A 20,400-nucleotide genomic window follows, 5' to 3' on the forward strand; every position below is an offset into this window, starting at 1 on the left:
CCTGTAATGGTTCGACCCTCTTCAGGTCATACTGGGCTGAATGTGGAACCTGAACTAAAAGGAGTTTGACACCTCTGATGGAAATGATGTGAAACTGTGGAAGGGAAATGTCTTTTTTTTTCGTCACAGCACCTTCACTAAATCACCAGTGAAAATACAATTGTAAGTTTTCCAGTGGAAGTGGAAACTGTGCCCATGTGGACCTGGTGGGGTCTGATGTGGATGTGTGCGGTACCATGTGGACCTGATGGGGTCTGATGTGGATGCGTGCCGTACCATGTGGACCTGGTGGGGTCTGATGTGGATGTGTGCGGTACCATGTGGACCTGGTGGGGTCTGATGTGGATGTGTGCGGTACCATGTGGACCTGATGGGGGTGTGCGGTACCATGTGGACCTGGTGGGGTCTGATGTGGATGTGTGCGGTACCATGTGGACCTGATGGGGTCTGATGTGGATGGTTGCGGTACCATGTGGACCTGATGGGGTCTGATGTGGATGTGTGCGGTACCATGTGGACCTGATGGGGTCTGATGTGGATGCGTGCCGTACCATGTGGACCTGGTGGGGTCTGATGTGGATGTGTGCGGTACCATGTGGACCTGATGGGGTCTGATGTGGATGTGTGCGGTACCATGTGGACCTGATGGGGTCTGATGTGGATGTGTGCGGTACCATGTGGACCTGATGGGGTCTGATGTGGATGTGTGCGGTACCATGTGGACCTGATGGGGTCTGATGTGGATGGTTGCGGTACCATGTGGACCTGATGGGGTCTGATGTGGATGCGTGCCGTACCATGTGGACCTGGTGGGGTCTGATGTGGATGTGTGCGGTACCATGTGGACCTGATGGGGGTGTGCGGTACCATGTGGACCTGGTGGGGTCTGATGTGGATGTGTGCGGTACCATGTGGACCTGATGGGGTCTGATGTGGATGTGTGCGGTACCATGTGGACCTGGTGGGGTCTGATGTGGATGTGTGCGGTACCATGTGGACCTGATGGGGTCTGATGTGGATGTGTGCGGTACCATGTGGACCTGATGGGGTCTGATGTGGATGTGTGCGGTACCATGTGGACCTGATGGGGTCTGATGTGGATGTGTGCGGTACCATGTGGACCTGATGGGGTCTGATGTGGATGTGTGCGGTACCATGTGGACCTGATGGGGTCTGATGTGGATGTGTGTGGTACCATGTGGACCTGATGGGGTCTGCTGTGGATGTGTGCGGTACCATGTGGACCTGATGGGGTCTGATGTGGATGTGTGCGGTACCATGTGGACCTGATGGGGGTGTGCGGTACCATGTGGACCTGGTGGGGTCTGATGTGGATGTGTGCGGTACCATGTGGACCTGGTGGGGTCTGATGTGGATGTGTGCGGTACCATGTGGACCTGATGGGGTCTGATGTGGATGGTTGCGGTACCATGTGGACCTGATGGGGTCTGATGTGGATGTGTGCGGTACCATGTGGACCTGATGGGGTCTGATGTGGATGTGTGCGGTACCATGTGGACCTGATGGGGTCTGCTGTGGATGTGTGCGGTACCATGTGGACCTGATGGGGTCTGATGTGGATGTGTGCGGTACCATGTGGACCTGATGGGGGTGTGCGGTACCATGTGGACCTGGTGGGGTCTGATGTGGATGTGTGCGGTACCATGTGGACCTGATGGGGGTGTGCGGTACCATGTGGACCTGGTGGGGTCTGATGTGGATGTGTGCGGTACCATGTGGACCTGATGGGGGTGTGCGGTACCATGTGGACCTGGTGGGGTCTGATGTGGATGTGTGCGGTACCATGTGGACCTGATGGGGGTGTGCGGTACCATGTGGACCTGGTGGGGTCTGATGTGGATGTGTGCGGTACCATGTGGACCTGATGGGGTCTGATGTGGATGTGTGCGGTACCATGTGGACCTGATGGGGTCTGATGTGGATGTGTGCGGTACCATGTGGACCTGATGGGGTCTGATGTGGATGTGTGCGGTACCATGTGGACCTGGTGGGGTCTGATGTGGATGTGTGCGGTACCATGTGGACCTGATGGGGGTGTGCGGTACCATGTGGACCTGGTGGGGTCTGATGTGGATGTGTGCGGTACCATGTGGACCTGATGGGGTCTGATGTGGATGTGTGCGGTACCATGTGGACCTGATGGGGTCTGATGTGGATGTGTGCGGTACCATGTGGACCTGATGGGGTCTGATGTGGATGTGTGCGGTACCATGTGGACCTGGTGGGGTCTGATGTGGATGTGTGCGGTACCATGTGGACCTGATGGGGTCTGCTGTGGATGTGTGCGGTACCATGTGGACCTGATGGGGTCTGATGTGGATGTGTGCGGTACCATGTGGACCTGGTGGGGTCTGCTGTGGATGTGTGCGGTACCATGTGGACCTGATGGGGTCTGATGTGGATGTGTGCCGTACCCGGCTGTCCCGGTCCAACAGCTGGTAGCTGCTGTTCTCATCCAGGCTGAGGTCGTCAGGCAGCGCCGGTGACGAGGACTTGTCTGACAGCTGCTCCGACATCAGCGAAGCCTGCTCCACCTCCGCCAGGCGGATCTGTCACACAGATGCACAGTAAGCCGTCGTGTCACGTCACTAATTTGTAAACATGACGTGTCGCTTTCACCCCTGACTGCGACATCACAGTCCGACAGACACGGAAACATGATGTGGTGGTTGGAACACAGGGAAACATTTGAATTCTTAATAGTTAGAACTGCAAAGAGGCTGCAACACACACAAGCACCCATGTAAATGGAATAAACCAAACAGGACTAAAACACAAAGGAAGCATTTTGACCACAGCTCACATGACATTCACCCATAAAGACCCAGTCATACTGTTGTGGCACACCTTTTTTTTTTTACTTTTCTTATATGACTAATCATCATTTATTCTAATGTTATCCTCTGGAATTTGCCTTTTTCAGTGAAAATCAGGTATTTTCTCATATTTCTTCTCTCTATTTAACCTTTAAGTGATTTATCATCATTTATTACAATATTCTCCTTTGTATTTTGATTTTTTTTCAGTAATAATCAAGTCTTTTCCTATATTTAATGTACTGATCATGTAGATGTTCATTAAAGCTCAGATTAAAGTTAAGGGCTATTATATTAGAAACACAGAAAACTGAAGAAAAAGTGACTTTTTCAGCAAATATATCAATAATTGAACACAAAAACACGTGTCTCCATCCACTGCCACTGATCCAACTGCTCTAACTTTGAGAGGACTAACAAAGGCTTTTTTGAATCACTTTAACTTTCAAATTATTTTTTTCTTTACATTTGTAATTTCTCATAAATTATTATATTATCCCCTACATTTTGGATCTTCAGGTATTATATTATATTATATCAAAATAAAGAAAACTGAAGAAAAAAATGACTTTTCAACACAACACGATTAACTGAACACAAAAACATGCATTTCCATCCACTGTCATTGATCCAACTCCATGGGTTTTACTAGTGAATCAATGTTGTAGAAGATGACGGTGTTTCCACGGTAACTACGGAGCCACTGAACGTCCAAATGGGTCATATCTGATGACCATGAAAAGATGAAGAACTGTATTTACACCAGTTATTTCCCTGTATTGATAGAATTAGGATTATACTAGAAACCCAGTCCAGCACAGGCTTGCAGGGTGTTCCCTCACATTTGACGTCTTCTGTGCTGCACAGGAGCCATTTTGGGAACTAAAATAATCGTTGGTTATCAGCAGATATCTTAAACAAGGTTTTTCTGCATGTTGTGTATTTTTTTTTATCTACTGTAGCTTTTCTGGAAAAAATTCCTAACCCACCCTTGTTTTCTTCAGTTTCTTGTTCATTTTAATGTCTGGTCCAACTAAAGGTCCATTTGTTTGGACAAATATAATGAGAACAACAAAAATGTCTCATAGCAGTTGAATTTCACAGCTGATATCTATTCATTTAACATGTTTTCTGGATAAAAACCCAAATCCCTTCAGTTCTTCCATCAGTATCTGTGTCACTGTACTGACAAAAACAGTGCTTTTCTTCATTCCATGTTTTCTGTTCTGTCTGTTTTAGTCACATGACACACACAGGAGTTAGGACTGGATTGTAGAACCGTTGTTTCTGAGGACTTTGGATGGTCTAATCCAGTGTTTTCCAACCTTGGGGTCGGGAGCCCAAAATGAACATTTATTTGCGACATATTATAGCAAACTATTACACGATCAAAAACAAATGAATTTTATCAAATAAAATGTCTCCATTTTGAATACCTGGTGTCATCAGACATTTGTGACGTTAAAGTGGGCTCACGAGCCAAAAAAGGCTGGAACCACTGGTCTAATCCTTTTTTCCACGACTGTAGTATGAGAGGACGTGAACACCAGAGGCTGGGTGGGCAGGTCACACATGTTCACACGCCTCTGATCTAATATTTAAAACACGTGAAGCTGCAGTGACTCTGAAGCCAGCGTCCGTACACATGCGTACAGGACAAACGCAGGGCTGTGGGTGGAAATATGCGATCTGCGCACATACGGGGTGGAAACGACGGGATGGGCTCTGCTCTGAGCTGAAACTGGTTTCAGGTCTGTGAGGCTGACGGCCTCGTGTGAGCGCCATGACTGAACGCACATGTGCAAATCTGGACAAACAGTGACTGGACCTGTGAGACACACTTAGCATGACCGTAACAGCCCAGGGAATTTCAGACCACACCAGTGTCCACAGCCTGGGATTCTGATGTGACTAAAGCTCAACAGCTCCAGTGTCTCTGTACCTCACCAGCATGTTCTATCACGAATCAATAACCAATGAAATATATGAGGTTGTTCAGGTTCTGTTCTATGTTCCAGTCCCGTGGTCTGGGTGCACATCAATCTGACAACAGAAGTGGGCGGGACTTTCACTGGAGGAGAACTCAGCGAATTCAATCCAAGTCCAAATATGACTTCTATCAGTGCTCAATAGGAACTACATTAATATCTGTAACCATTTACATGTTCTAAACCATCAAAATACGGACCATTAGAAGGAAAGGCACATTTATAATATTTAAAAAATCCAAATTTCTCCAAACTGTGAACAAACTTAGTAGACACTGAAGAAACTGCTAACACTTGACTCGTGGTTGTGGTGTGTCGGCCGCTGAACTAATAAAACATGTACGAAGTTCGATTATCATCGTTCCATTATTAAATCTGTTCTCTCTGGTTTTGACAAATTAAAATCAGTTTTTGCAGGTTATTCCTCACCACCTTTCACTGATTCTGCCATAAATAAAAAGAAAAATACATTCTGTGCATAAAGATCTAATTCCCCTCAACTTTTTTTTTTAAATAAAAGATTATTTTACTTCATATGAACTCTGTTTTTACTTCATGTAAAATATGGCTGGCTGCACATATTTGTTGATGCTACATCTCATGCTGCCTGATTCTATTCATCATATTCCAGATGAAACATCAAATGTTTAAATGCACTTTTTTTTCTTTTCTTTTTTTTTTAAACTCAAACTAACAAAGCAGGACAAAATGTTGTATAAAACTAAAATGACTAAAGGGTTAAAGTGGTTGCATATCTACGGTTTCACAGTTTGGGATCAATAAAATCTTATCATATCATATTTGACCTTATCTAACTTCCCAGGCCAAACTGGAAATATAATCACTTCAGATCATTATCATCCAATATATTGGGATTTTTGACAAAACTCGAAAGATCATTTAAAAACTATTCTAAAAGTAGAAATACTACGTACAGATCCTTTAAATAAATGCAGGCGTTTCAACCCTTTCCCAGCAGAGGTGGGGTCCTTCACATCCCTTTATTTGCATGAATGCAGTTTCCCTTATAGCCCTCTTGGAATACATCCACAAATGTATAAATAAATCTATTTTTCAAATCTACTGAGGCATAAACTGACAACCTGGGGAAAAGGCAGCAGTTTGTGTAGTTTCACTGAGATGTTTGATGTCATAGTGACCAGGGAAAACACATTTCCCTTTGGGTATGAATGTGTTTCCAGCCTTTTACCAACACTCGCTCATGTCTGTCATCCACACCTTCGACTGGAAGAACTGCAGGCACTCAGCACATTTATTCATGGGAGTCTTCTCCTTTATATTTGCACAGTTTATACACAATAATATTCTATGGTTTAGTCACACTGTATATTTCTAGCGATTTCCATATACATAGAAAACAAAGCTGTAGTTTCAGCAGCAGTAACAGGGAATTCAGTTGCGTTTCATTTGCACTAAAGATTTTTTTCTGTACACGATTGACAACTATGTTCCCTCTAGAGATGTACACTGTAAAAAATGACTGTAGAATTCACACCAGAAAGTTGTACAACTGCAACATAAAAAAAATGTAAGTGACAATACAAAGCAAGGTTGTTTATTTGAAAAGATTTTTGTGTTAACGATTAAATCAAATACAGCTGTAGTTTTTACAGGAAGAGTATGTGAACAAAAGCAGATTAGTCTGAAGAAATGATGGATTTCTATTTTTTTTAGAAAATAAAACTGTAAAAAACAATGTGGTGCCATTTAAACTGCAAAGACCATAATATTGAAATAATGGCATATTTGATTATTTTTTTAAATAAAAAAGTTATTTAAAAAGAGTAAACATTTACAATGTACCATTTTAAATTAGTAAATGAATGGGTTGGTAGAGTTGGTACAGCGGCTCGTCCAACAACCAAAGGGTTGGTGGTTTTCCAATCCTGGCTCTGACTGTCCATATGTCCAAGTGTCCATGGAAGACACTGAACCCTAAACTGGTCCCAGTTGGACCTGGTGGATTTGGAAAGAGCTGTGGACACCATGAAGGAGGAGAAAATGAGCTAAAGAAGTGCAGAACATTTACCATTTAAATCCACTGTTAAATCTACAAGTTTAAACTGTTCAATCTACATGTTTAAACTGTTAAATCTACATGTTTAAACTGTTAAATCTACATGTTTAAACTGTTCAATCTACACGTTTAAACTGTTCAATCTACACGTTTAAACTGTTCAATCTACATGTTTAAAATGTTCAATCTACATGTTTAAACTGTTCAATCTACAGGTTTAAACTGTTTAATCTACATGTTTAAACAGTTCAATCTACACGTTTAAACTGTTCAATCTACACGTTTAAACTGTTCAATCTACACGTTTAAACTGTTCAATCTACATGTTTAAACTGTTCAATCTACACGTTTAAACTGTTCAATCTACACGTTTAAACTGTTCAATCTACACGTTTAAACTGTTCAATCTACACGTTTAAACTGTTCAATCTACACGTTTAAACTGTTCAATCTACACGTTTAAAATGTTCAATCTACACGTTTAAACTGTTCAATCTACACGTTTAAACTGTTCAATCTACACGTTTAAACTGTTCAATCTACATGTTTAAACTGTTCAATCTACACGTTTAAACTGTTCAATCTACACGTTTAAACTGTTCAATCTACATGTTTAAACTGTTAAATCTACACGTTTAAACTGTTCAATCTACGTGTTTAAACTGTTCAATCTACGTGTTTAAACTGTTCAATCTACGTGTTTAAACTGTTCAATCTACAGGTTTAAACTGTTCAATCTACGTTTAAACTGTTCAATCTACAGGTTTAAACTGTTCAATCTACGTTTAAACTGTTCAATCTACACGTTTAAACTGTTAAACCTACACGTTTAAACTGTTCAATCTACGTGTTTAAACTGTTCAATCTACACGTTTAAACTGTTAAACCTACATGTTTAAACTGTTCAATCTACGTGTTTAAACTGTTAAATCTACAGGTTTAAACTGTTCAATCTACAGGTTTAAACTGTTCAATCTACACGTTTAAACTGTTCAATCTACGTGTTTAAACTGTTCAATCTACGTGTTTAAACTGTTCAATCTACGTGTTTAAACTGTTCAATCTACAGGTTTAAACTGTTCAATCTACAGGTTTAAACTGTTCAATCTACGTTTAAACTGTTCAATCTACACGTTTAAACTGTTAAACCTACACGTTTAAACTGTTCAATCTACATGTTTAAACTGTTCAATCTACACGTTTAAACTGTTAAACCTACACGTTTAAACTGTTCAATCTACAGGTTTAAACTGTTCAATCTACACGTTTAAACTGTTCAATCTACAGGTTTAAACTGTTCAATCTACATGTTTAAACTGTTCAATCTACATTTTTAAACTGTTCAATCTACATGTTTAAACTGTTCAATCTACATGTTTAAACTGTTCAATCTACATTTTTAAACTGTTCAATCTACATGTTTAAACTGTTCAATCTACGTGTTTAAACTGTTCAATCTACATGTTTAAACTGTTCAATCTACGTGTTTAAACTGTTCAATCTACGTGTTTAAACTGTTCAATCTACGTGTTTAAACTGTTCAATCTACATGTTTAAACTGTTCAATCTACGTGTTTAAACTGTTCAATCTACATGTTTAAACTGTTCAATCTACGTGTTTCAAAAACCAGTGGGGTTGAATCAATGCCAGTGGATGGAGATGCACAACACTTTTGTCCATTTGTGTATGAGTTAGACCATTACGTTACGAGACGAATGATATGTCACATACTGCGTTCTTCCGTTATGAAAGATTAGAACAAAATGTTCCATGTGTCTGCAGAGAATAATATTTTATAGTACTCCCATTCTTCCACTTATATTGAAATTATAAAATGTCAATTAAACTAAATGGACAAACAATGAACGGCTAACTGAAAAAATCGGACCAATGGCCCTGTATCTTAGCGGCCAGATTCAAAGCTTTGGTAAATGTATCCAGATCCATTTATTCTCCCCCAGTTCTGTGTATTTATTCTATTACAGAAATAGTCCATGTTTTGCTCACATTCCAATCAGATCTGTAAAAAATTCAAATTCACACTTGATATCATTGATACTGATTTATTGGATCAATCCACTTCCTATCTGTTATAATGGGGAAATTTTTCAAAGTGGCACCAAATCCAGAATCAGATCCAGATCCAAATAATTTCACTAGCTTTAGTTGACATCATCATACAGAAGCTGTATACTAAGTTTGAAGTCAATCAGAACTGGAGTTTCAGAGAAAAAGACGATTGAAATGTTTTCTCCATAAGAGCCCATGTTAAATTTTGCGTCAGTTCCAGATCCAGAAGAAGATCCTGATCAGCATGTGGACATTCTGTTTGGGTCATCTCCCCATCAGGGCTGGACTGGAGACATTTACACTGGAGATCATTTAGATTTACTGAGTTATTGGATCCATCCACTTCCTATTGCTTATAATGGGGACATTTTTCAAAGTGGCACCAAATCCAGAATCAGATCCAGATCCAAATAATTTCACTTACTTTTGTTGACATCATCATAAAGAAGCCGTAAACCAAGTTTGAAGTCAATCGGAACTGTAGTTTCAGAGAAGAAGACGATTGAAATTTTTGTAATGGATGACAGACGCCGCATGACGACACTAGCTTACAGCCTGTCGGCCGGTAAGCTAAAAAGGCCATATACTAATGTCAGAAGTCCAAAAAAGTCCATTTTCTTGGAAAAAGTTCAGTTTCAGGGTTTTGTTTGTGCATCCTGGCTCACCGTCAGGCCTTTCTGGGACACCTAAATAGAACAGATCCATCATTAATTAATGTTTTTTAGGCTCACCTGTGTTTTTCCTGCTGAGACAAACCAAACATCTGCTGTAAAAAGGTCTATTAAGCCGTGAAAGCCGAGGCAAACAATTCCTACAGGTGTTGTGGCTTTTGTTGATCATTTCCAAATCCTGTGTCAGTATGAAAGCAGCACTAGAACAAACTGCTTTGTTCCACCATCTGAAGCATTATTTGGATAACGCTGCTCCGCAGGAAGTAGAATATTACTATCATAATGGTGAGAAAAAGGCACCCGACAAAAGAGGACAGACCACTACTGTGAGAATAATCGCCCCCACGAAGGAACAGAAACTAGTCCAACGGCTCCATAATCATGCATGTATTTGCAGAGTTATTGGGAACTGGAGCGTTTTTTTTGCCTGGTATTGGAAAGTCATCCAGTCGTCCAAATAAGAACCTGACAGCTACTGTGGACGGACCAATTAGAGGACGGACTGTTCGACGGAGACGGGATCCCTCAAGGACATCCTGCTTGTGAAGGCTTTAGTGTAATTAACAAAAACACTGATGAAACAGGGGATAAAAGAAGACAAAACACTAAACTAATCAGACAGATGAAGTACTCGGGTCAGGAATGAAAACCGAGCTGATGCTTCGAATGCATGTGGTGACAAACAGTGAGTCCGATGTGATGTGCATCGACTGTACGCCAGTTGTTTTCAGGGTCAATGAAACGGACAGTTATTTATAGACGACTGAAGAAAACTGAACTGAACTGAAGGAACTCTTTAAAACTTCCTAAAAGGAGGTTTTTCCTTCCACTGTCACCAAGTGTTTGCTCCTGGAGGATTCTGTTGGGTTCTGAAAACTGGTCTGAGTGTCTGCTTTGGACCGGCTCTATATGTAAAGTGTCATAAGAGAACTTTTGTTATGATTGTAAATTAGAGCTGCAACCCATTAATCGACTCAAAGTGATCCAAAAAAATCATTCAACCACAGTTCTCCTGAATCTTCAGCTTTGTTTCCTTCATTTCTCTGCTGTTAAACATTGGTTCCACTGTTGTGTTTCACACGGACGCTTATTGTGACGCACAAAGAAGCTTCAATTCAGGAAAACTGCAACAGAATATTTCGCTTCAATCAATTCGAGTTGATTAATCGAATTGTGAATTACTGCATTTGCTTCAAGCACCTAATCGATTAATCGTTTGCAGCTCTAGCATAAATAATATTCTATTTTATTTATTAACCTTTATTTAAACAGGAAAACCTCATTGAGATTAAAAATCTCTTTTCCACCTGTGTCCTGTCCAAAACGGGCAGCAGTACATTAAATAGTTACAGACCCAAACTTTCATACATAAAAACAAAAACAAGTTTTCAATACATCAAAAACCCAAAATCAAGTCAAACCTTCCAAAGTCACCTTTGCTCAAAGTGCCCACGACATGAAGACAAAGTGCATCAGACTAAACAGATGTCTCCGTCTCTAAGTCGTACAACATCCTCTTCAAAGTGTTCAGTGAAACCAGATCTTTAAGTTTCAGGTCTTTTTGTAGTTTGTTCCAAGTGAATGGAGCTGCAAACCTGAAGGCCTTTTTCCCTGTTCAGTTCTAACTTTAGAAACAAACAAAAAGAAAAGATCCTGAGAATGAAGATTCAAAGTGTCTGTGGTTCTCCAGCTGATGTAGGTCAGAAGGTAGGATGGAACAGACCTAGAACAGACTTAGACATGAAAATACGCCACACTGACTGAGTGACCCTTTTAAGACTGCCATTGTCTTCATGTTTTCTTTGCAATACACGTGTCAGAAAATGTCTGTTTAGCCAACTCTTTTGCACCTTTGTTTTCAGGAACAACTTAACTTTGAATATCGGTCCATTAACTATCATTATTATAAATAATAAACACCTAAAAAAAAGCTCCTCGGTGTCAGGGCACCGGGGGTGGATGAGATTCGCCCTGAGTACCTGAAGTCTCTGGATGTGCAGGACTGTCTTGGCTGACACGTCTCTGTAACATCGCGTGGCAGTCGGGGACAGTCCCTCTGGATTGGCAGACCGGGGTGGTGGTTCCCCTTTTTAAGAAGGGGGACCGGAGGATGTGCTCCAACCACAGGGGGATCACACTCCTCAGCCTCCAGGGGAAAGTCTATTCCAGGTACTGGAGAGGAGGATCTGACCGATAGTCGAACCTTGGATCCAGGAGGAACAATGCGGTTTTTGTCCCGGTCGCGGAACGCTGGACCAGCTCTATACTCTCCATCGGGTGCTCAAGGGTTCATGGGAGTTCGCCCAACCAGTCCACATGTGTTTTGTGGATCTGGAGAAGGCGTTCGACCGTGTCCCTCGTGGTATCCTGTGGGGGGTGCTTTGGGAGTATGGGGTCTGGGGCCCTTTGCTAAGGGCAGTCCGGTCCTTGTATGACCGAAGCAGGAGCCTGGTTCACATTGCCAGCAGTAAGTCAGACCTGTTCCAGGTGCATGTTGGTCTCCGGCAGGGCTGCCCTTTGTCACCGGTTCTGTTCATAATTTTTATGGACAGAATTTCTAGGCGCAGCCAGGGGCCGGAGGGGGTCCGGTTTGGGGACCACAGGATTTCATCTCTGCTTTTTGCAGACAACGTTGTCCTGTTGGCCTCATCGAACCTGGACCTTCAGCGTGCCCTGGGGCGGTTTGCAGCCGAGTGTGAAGCAAGCGGGATGAGGATCAGCACCTCCAAATCCGAGGCCATGGTTCTTGACCGGAAAAAGGTGGTCTGCCCTCTCCGGGTAGGTGGGGAGTCTTTGCCCCAAGTGGAGGAGTTCAAGTATCTGGGTCTGGTTCACAGTGAGGGAAGGATGGAGCGTGAGATTGACAGACGGATCGGTGCAGCATCTGCAGTGATGAAGTCGCTGTACCGGTTGGTTGTGGTGAAGAAGGAGCTGAGCCGAGAGGCGAAGCTCTCGATTTACCGGTCAATCTACGCTCCTACCCTCACCTATGGTCATGAGCTTTGGGTCAGGACCGAAAAGACAAGATCCCGGATACAAGTGGTCGAAATGAGTTTCCTCTGCAGGGTGGCTGGGCGCACCCTTAGGGATAGGGGGAGGAGCTCGGTCACCAGGGAGGAGCTCGGAGTAGAGCCACTACTCCTCCGCGTCGAGAGGGGCCAGCTGGGGTGGCTCGGGCATCTGCTTCGGATGCCTCCTGGACGCCTCCCTGGGGAGGTGTTCAGGGCATGTCCCACCGGGAGGAGACCTCGGGGAAGACCCAGGACACGTTGGAGAGACTATGTCTGTGGGCTGGCCTGGGAACGCCTCGGGGTCCCCCCGGAAGAGCTGGAGGAGGAGTCTGAGGAGAGGGAAGTCTGGGCATCCCTGCTTAGACTGTTACCCCCACGACCCGGCCCCGGATAAGCGGAAAATAATGGATGGATGGAACACTTAAAAATCGGACCAGTGTCCCTGTATCTTAGCGTCCAAATTCAAAGCTTTGGGAAATGTATCCAGATCCATTTATTCTCCCTCAGTTCTGTGTATTTATTCTATTACAGAAATAGTCCATGTTTTGCTCATATTCAATCAGATCTGTAAAAAATTCAAATTCACACTTGATATCAGTGATACTGATTTATTGGATCAATCCACTTCCTATCTGTTATAATGGGAACATTTTTCAAAGTGGCACCAAATCCAGAATCAGATCCGGATCCAAATAATTTCACTAACTTTTGTTTACATCATCATAAAGAAGCTGTATACCAAGTTTGAAGTCAATCGGAATTGTAGTTTTGGAGAAGAAGACGATTGAAAGTTTTGTAACGGACGACGATGACAGACGACGATGACAGACGACAACAGACGACGACAGATGACGACGACAGACGACGACAGATGACAGACGACAGATGATGACGACGACGACAGATGACAGACGACGACAGATGACGACGACGGACGACAACAGACACCGCTGCAGGACGCTGGATGACAACAATGGCTTATGGCCTGTCGGCCGGTAAGCTAAAAGCTGTGTTTGAGAAGAGAACAAACATAATGTGCTGCAGACTTTTATTACCCGTGGGCCAAATATAGCATCAGATCCTGTTAAAGTTCCTATGAAGAGCAGTCCTGTGTATCTGCGCTTACTCTTCTTCAACTACCCGGATGTCTGTCACAGTAAACTGAAAATGAATTGTGAGAACTGAATGTGAACATTTATAGAGTTGAATTTTCAGTGAGGATAAAATATAGTTTCAGAGAAACTGAATTCAATTTCATAATGTTACATTCAGTTTAAAGTTTATTGGGCTTAAGTTCGAAACTAATGAATTCAATTTCAAATTATTCAATTCAGATTCAGTTTTCATGGTTCAAATTCAGATTCTGGTGCCCAGAGGTAAATTGCATAACATAACTTTTGAAGACATAATCAATGATTTTACTTTTGCAAAATCAAGAGAGAAAATGTTTTAAGTTGTAACTTAGAGGATTCTCTAATGTCATTTTTGTGATTTTACAACATGATCTTAATTATTAAATATTATTAATAAAAATTAGGGAGTATAAAGACCATTACAAAATCCTGGCTTAAGACAGAATGTCCACTGATGACTGTCTTTACCAGTTTTGTTAAACATGTCCATTTACTAGAACAGATGACCGACACAATACGACTTCAGAAAGAACTGGGTAGGAAACTTTGGGAAAAATTGTCCCATTTACAAAACCTGTGAGACAAGTTTATAAAGCATTTAGTCTAAAAACTCTGTTGTTTGTCTGAGCAATGCGATCTTTGTAACCCCTTGACCTATGACCTGTTTGTTTTGTTTTTATATCTGTAAAAAAAACTTTCATAAAAATATAGTTTAAAAAAATTAAATAAACATTATTAATAAAAATTAAAAGGAAATATTTCAAAATTTTCATATAATTAAAAGGCATATATATTCTAACTAGTGCGTTGACCTGTGGGGAATCACTGGTTCTAGATCCTCTGGGTCCTAGATCCTCTGGGTTCTAGATCCTCTGGGTTCTAGATCCTCTAGGTTCTAGATCCTCTGGGTTCTAGATCCTCTAGGTTCTAGATCCTCTGGGTTCTAGATTCTCTAGGTTCTAGATTCTCTAGGTTCTAGATCCTCTGGGTTCTAGATTCTCTAGGTTCTAGATTCTCTAGGTTCTAGATCCTCTGGGTTCTAGATTCTCTAGGTTCTAGATCCTCTGGGTTCTAGATCCTCTAGGTTCTAGATCCTCTGGGTTCTAGATCCTCTGGGTTCTAGATTCTCTAGGTTCTAGATCCTCTGGGTTCTAGATCCTCTAGGTTCTAGATCCTCTGGGTTCTAGATCCTCTAGGTTCTAGATCCTCTGGGTTCTAGATTCTCTAGGTTCTAGATTCTCTAGGTTCTAGATCCTCTGGGTTCTAGATTCTCTAGGTTCTAGATTCTCTGGGTTCTAGATTCTCTGGGTCCTAGATCCTCTGGGTTCTAGATCCTCTGATCCAGTTCATTCCTTTCCTTTCTTGGTAAATTCCACTGGTATTTTTAGTTGAATAACCTCTCAGCTGACATGTCTGTTTCTGCACATGAAATTTGACACCATGGCAACGTGGCCTTATTGTTCATCTGTTGCTAAGTAACCCACTTCAGTGACGATTGTATGATTCTGGCCATAGCAATGTGATTATAAGGCTATTGTATTCCAAAATTATAATATTATATAATAATATTATTATAATATAATATTGGTCCTATCAACTTTCTGTTTTCACTAGTCTGTTTATTGACCAAAAATACATAATTACGACAAACTGCAGGCGTCGGCTGTGTACGGGTTTAGTGTGATGCCCCAGACACACACAGAGTCCACTTTCCTTTTATATTATAGATGATTTCTGAGATCAGCTGGTGTCATTTAAAGGCGGGGGGGGGGGGGGGGGGGGGGGGGGGGGGGGGGGGGGTCCAGGGCTTCATATAGCTGAGGGCCTCACTAAGTCTAAACCCGGCCCTGACTATAATGTGTGTTTCCCAGCCCACTAACCTCTTGGGGGTGGCCCTTACAGTCCTTGCAGACAGGAGCAGAGCAGTAATGGTGGAAAACTGAGCCGGACAGGTTGTCAATCATGTCTCCTTCCAGTGAATCCTTAATGAGCAGAGACACACTGTCCAGCCACTGGCTTTCCTGCAAAACAGAGAAAAAACCAGCCCTGTTAGAGGATCATCCATCCATAAAGACCATACAGATGAGGCTCCACCCATTATCTGCTGATTTAAACTCATCACACACTGATTTATTGTCCAGTTGAAAAGACCAGTCAAATGAAACAGCAGGAGGAAAATGTCAGTGATATAGTCGAGGTAGTTAAACATTCAGTGATGGCAGAAGGCATAAAAATGAATGAGCTTATACAAAATGGGTCAAATATCTCCCTCACCTTCATCTGTGAAAAATCTGGACTCTCTGACTAAGCACACATTGTTCATTTCACAAGTTAACCCTTTGTTTTCCAGTGCTTTAAATGTACTTTTCTTAAAATCACCAATAGTATCTTTAAGTAAATTTGATCAGTTTTTCAAATCCTAATGTGTTGAAGGACATTCTGGTTTGGGATCAGTATGGCATGTCCACCGTTATATTTATTGTAGACTAATTCATAAATAATTTTTCAGATTAATCGATTAATTTCAATTTCAATGTATTTATTTGAAGGGGACAGTGAACATTAATGAACATACATGTTTTCATATCAATGTACTAAACACTCCAGATTTTAGACAAAGGCTCGTTTCCATCCGTCGTCCCACAGAAGATGTTCCACAAAAAAACAATAACAATAATGCATTAGATTTCTATAGCGCTTTTCCATGAACACAAACTCAAAGTGCGTACAGTGGATCCATTCTTCATTCACTCTGACATTCTCCCTCTGGTGGAGGTAAACTACATCTGTATCCACAGCTGTCCTGGGGAGGGGGGGGCAGACTGATGGAGGCGGGGCTGACAGTCTGCGCCTACGGCCCCTCCCACCACCACCGAACATTCACATACATTCATACACCAGTGTGAGTAACGGCACTGCAGGCGAGGGGAGGGGGGGGGGGGACAAGGACACAACAGCACATGGACAGAGCGGGATTCGAACCGCCAACCCTTCGGTTACTGGACGACCTGTTCTACCATCTGAGCCATGGCCGCCACAAACAAAAAAACTAAACAAAACAGTAAAGCACAAACAACTAGGGCTGTAAGAAAATATCGATTCTGTAATATATCGCAATATTTCATTTCACAATACTGTACGGATATTAAAAAGTACTGTATGGATATTTTTAGGTATTTATTGAAATGCAGATATGGTGGAGGTTCATTTTTATTTGCATTTTTTGTTTATATCATATTTTCATTATTTAACACTTTTATTCAATAATGTTGGTTCCTTTGTTTGGATTGAACTCAAATCCTGTTCTGATGTTAGTTGTGAACTAATAGAATGTGAACATTTGAACAGGATCTGAAACTGGAATGTCGGGAAAACAGAATTTCAGTTTGAACACAGTTTGAACATTTGGTGATAGAACATTAGATCCTGTTGGGATCAAATACAAATGTGTTTAGTGGGTGTACAAATTTCTAGTGTAATTCAATTCTTCCAGGAAATAATTTAAAAAAAGGAAACAAGCAAAAAATGGCCTTTTTAACAGTATCATGATATATTGTGATATAGTGTATCATGATCCTAGTATTGGAATTTGTATCATATCGCCAGATTCTTGCTGATCCACAGCCCTACATACAACTATAAACTTCGACACAACAGCCAGACATTCCTGAGACATACATATTATTTACATTATATGCAATACTTTCCACATTATTGCACCAGAATTCATGCGTATAGATCAGCTATGTCACATTATGTAAGACAAACACACACACACATCCTAACGTCAGTCTGTACAGAACATCCTCACACTATTGAGCTAGATCCAAGTCCAAGTGTGTTAGAATTAATAGTTTGGTCACTGTAATGATGTGTCCGTCCACTGGCACTGATCCAACTGCATGGGTTGGACTGGTGAACCGGTGTTGGAGAACATGACATTTTGTTGCCTATTTTATTCTTTTTTTCATCAATTTTGTTCAGTTTGTGGCTTATTTTATTAATATTACTTATTTTGTTGATTTCTCATACATTTTTCTTCACTTCATTAATTACTTTGCCTCTTTTTGTTCATTTTGTTGCTTATTTTGTTCTTGTTTTAGTTTATCTTAGTACATTTTTTGCTTATTTTTTCACATTATGTATCATTTTGTAGATTATTTTATTCAGGTTATTCTATCAGAAACAGAGAAAACTGAAGAAAAAAGTGTCTTTTTCAGTCCAATCTCATTAACTGAACATAACCCCAGTGTGTCCATCCACTGTCACTGATCCAACTCCATGGGTTTGACTGGAGAATCAATGTTGTAGAAGATGACGGTGTTTCCATGGTAACTACAGAGCGTCTGAACGTCCAAACGGGTCATATCTGATGACCATGAAAAGACAAAGAACTGTACTTGACACCAGTTATTGACATGTATTGATAGAATTAGTGGATCAACAGGTATTAAACAGTTTAGATCACTAATTGGTTTTGGTGCCAGTGGCTGTTTGGGTCTTTAAGGGTTAAAACATGCAATATGTACACAATAATTTCCACAGGCAGGTGTACAAACTTCTAGCTGCAGTTAATATTAGTTTATATATATATATATATATATATATATATATATATATATATATATATATATATATATATATATATATAATATTAGCCTGCCATGAATCAACACAGTAAAAACGCAGCATGTAAATTGGATAATTACTGGAACATTTGGAGAGTAAACCTCTGAGTCACTTCTAAGACGCATCTTTTCCTCTGATTCTGACTCTTTCTGCTCATGTTTAACACGACCAGTCTTCATGTCTTCTATTCATCATCCATTTCCCTTTTTTCTCCCTGTCCTCCTCACCTCATTTGTCGAACACGTGTAATGATTCCAACAGGTTACTTAATTTAGCTCAGTCTGGTCTTTTTTCCACCCTCTGCTGTCAGGTTGAGCTGAACAGATGTCAGATTCATTCACTGATTCTTTTAGCATAACTTTTTAGTGATATAATTAAAGAAGGACGCAGATGAATCCTTACTTTGTGCACCAGAAGACTTTCCTGTCTGGAGATTTGAAGTCAGCAGTTTGCATTAAGGAACTTGGAAAAGAAAATGTCTCCAAGGTGTGAACAGTTTGGCAAATACATGAACAACATGTCAAAACTCAGCACATTTCCGGCACTTTTTGGTCAGTGTTACCAATATTTACTAAATCCTCACTGGAGTCTATTCTCAGCAGCTCTGCTAATACCAGATAACATACTGAATATCAGCTGAAGTGCTTTTGTGAATAGTTTCTGGACACCAATTAAACTTTGCAGCATGGAGAAACTTTAATCAGTCTTATAAACACACAGAGACTCATCGACCTGATCAATTCACTCAACTGCTTTAAGAAGTTTCACCAAATATAGTTTTACTAAGTGTGATATATAACCCCAAATCCAGAAAAGTTTGCATACTGTGCAAATGCAAATAAAAACAGTATATGATGATTTACAAATCTCATAAATCCATATGTTATAGAGCAGGGGTGGGCAATTCATTTTCTTATGGGGCCACACGAGAAATTTTGACGGCTGTTTTTTTGTTTTTTTTTGTTTTAATTATTTTAAATTCTACATTCACATAAACATGTACTTAGACAAAAGGAAACACACAGACACGCACATGTTGACAGTCGTTCAGGGCCGGACCAGTACACCTGCAGCTGTGCTCAGGACACACAGGCTTATTCAAAAAGAATGAACGCATTTCATGACGCACCGCTTCAGTTCTCAAGCATCGTCAGAATCAGAGTCAGTGACCATTTGAAAGAGGAGTTTTCTAAGTTTGAGCTTTTATAAATGAGAAAGTCCCCCAGGGATGGACTGGGCTGAAAGGGGCCAGAGACCTGCAGACCCCCACACCTCACCATGTGTGATTTCTAGTTTACCGGCCGACAGGCCGTAAGCTGCTGTCGTCATGTGGCGTCCGTCGTCATCGTCTGTCGTCCGTTACAAAACTTTCAATCGTCTTCTTCTCCGAAACTACAATTCTGATAGACTTCAAACTTGGTCTACAGCTTCTGTATGATGATGTCAACAAAAGTGAGTGAAATTATTTGGATCCAGATCTGATTCTGGATTTGGTGCCACTTTGAAAAATGTTCCCATTATAACAGATAGGAAGTGGATTGATCTAATAAATCAGTTTCAATGATATCAAGTGTGAATTTGAATTTTTTTACAGATCTGATTGAATATGAGCAAAACATGGACTATTTCTGTAATAGAATAAATACACAGAACTGGGGCAGAATAAATGGATCTGGATACATTTCCCAAAGCTTTGAATCTGGCTGCTAAGATACAGGACCATTGGTCCGATTTTTTTCTTGTGGGGACACGTAAAAGATCGCGTTCATCTTTGCATCAGTCTTGAACATTACTGGAGGAGTATTTTGGACGTGCTCACTGCTGTACTAGGAGTTAGGATCACCCCTGACCCCTGACCCTTTGTTCGGCATTGTTTCCTGGAAAGCCACAGTGACCTGCAGGTGGTGGCCTTCAGTCCTCTTTTGGCACGCCACCTTATTCGCACTCGGTGGAAGGAACCTGCCCCACCTTCCGTTGGACACTGGGTCAGAGACGTGATCTCCAATCTGAAACTCGAAAACA

The 20,400-nt window shown here is 41.4% G+C and overlaps 1 protein-coding gene and 1 long non-coding RNA gene across 2 annotated transcripts in view; one reads left to right on the forward strand and one right to left on the reverse strand.

The window, feature by feature from the left end:
- Positions 1-20,400, reverse strand: part of LOC115428136 (voltage-dependent T-type calcium channel subunit alpha-1I-like) — a 432,180-nt gene that overhangs the window by 34,508 nt on the left and 377,272 nt on the right. Inside the window, 2 exon segments of the mRNA XM_030146986.1 lie at positions 2,436-2,570; positions 15,630-15,770. Coding sequence (XP_030002846.1) covers positions 2,436-2,570; positions 15,630-15,770 — 276 coding nt within the window.
- LOC115426061 (uncharacterized) lies at positions 9,347-13,954 on the forward strand. The gene is made up of 3 exons (XR_003936306.1): positions 9,347-9,362; positions 11,310-11,312; positions 13,796-13,954. It is a non-coding gene; the product is annotated as an uncharacterized LOC115426061 (long non-coding RNA).

This window comes from Sphaeramia orbicularis, chromosome 1, assembly GCF_902148855.1.
Source record: "Sphaeramia orbicularis chromosome 1, fSphaOr1.1, whole genome shotgun sequence".
NCBI classification, from domain to species: Eukaryota; Metazoa; Chordata; class Actinopteri; order Kurtiformes; family Apogonidae; genus Sphaeramia; species Sphaeramia orbicularis.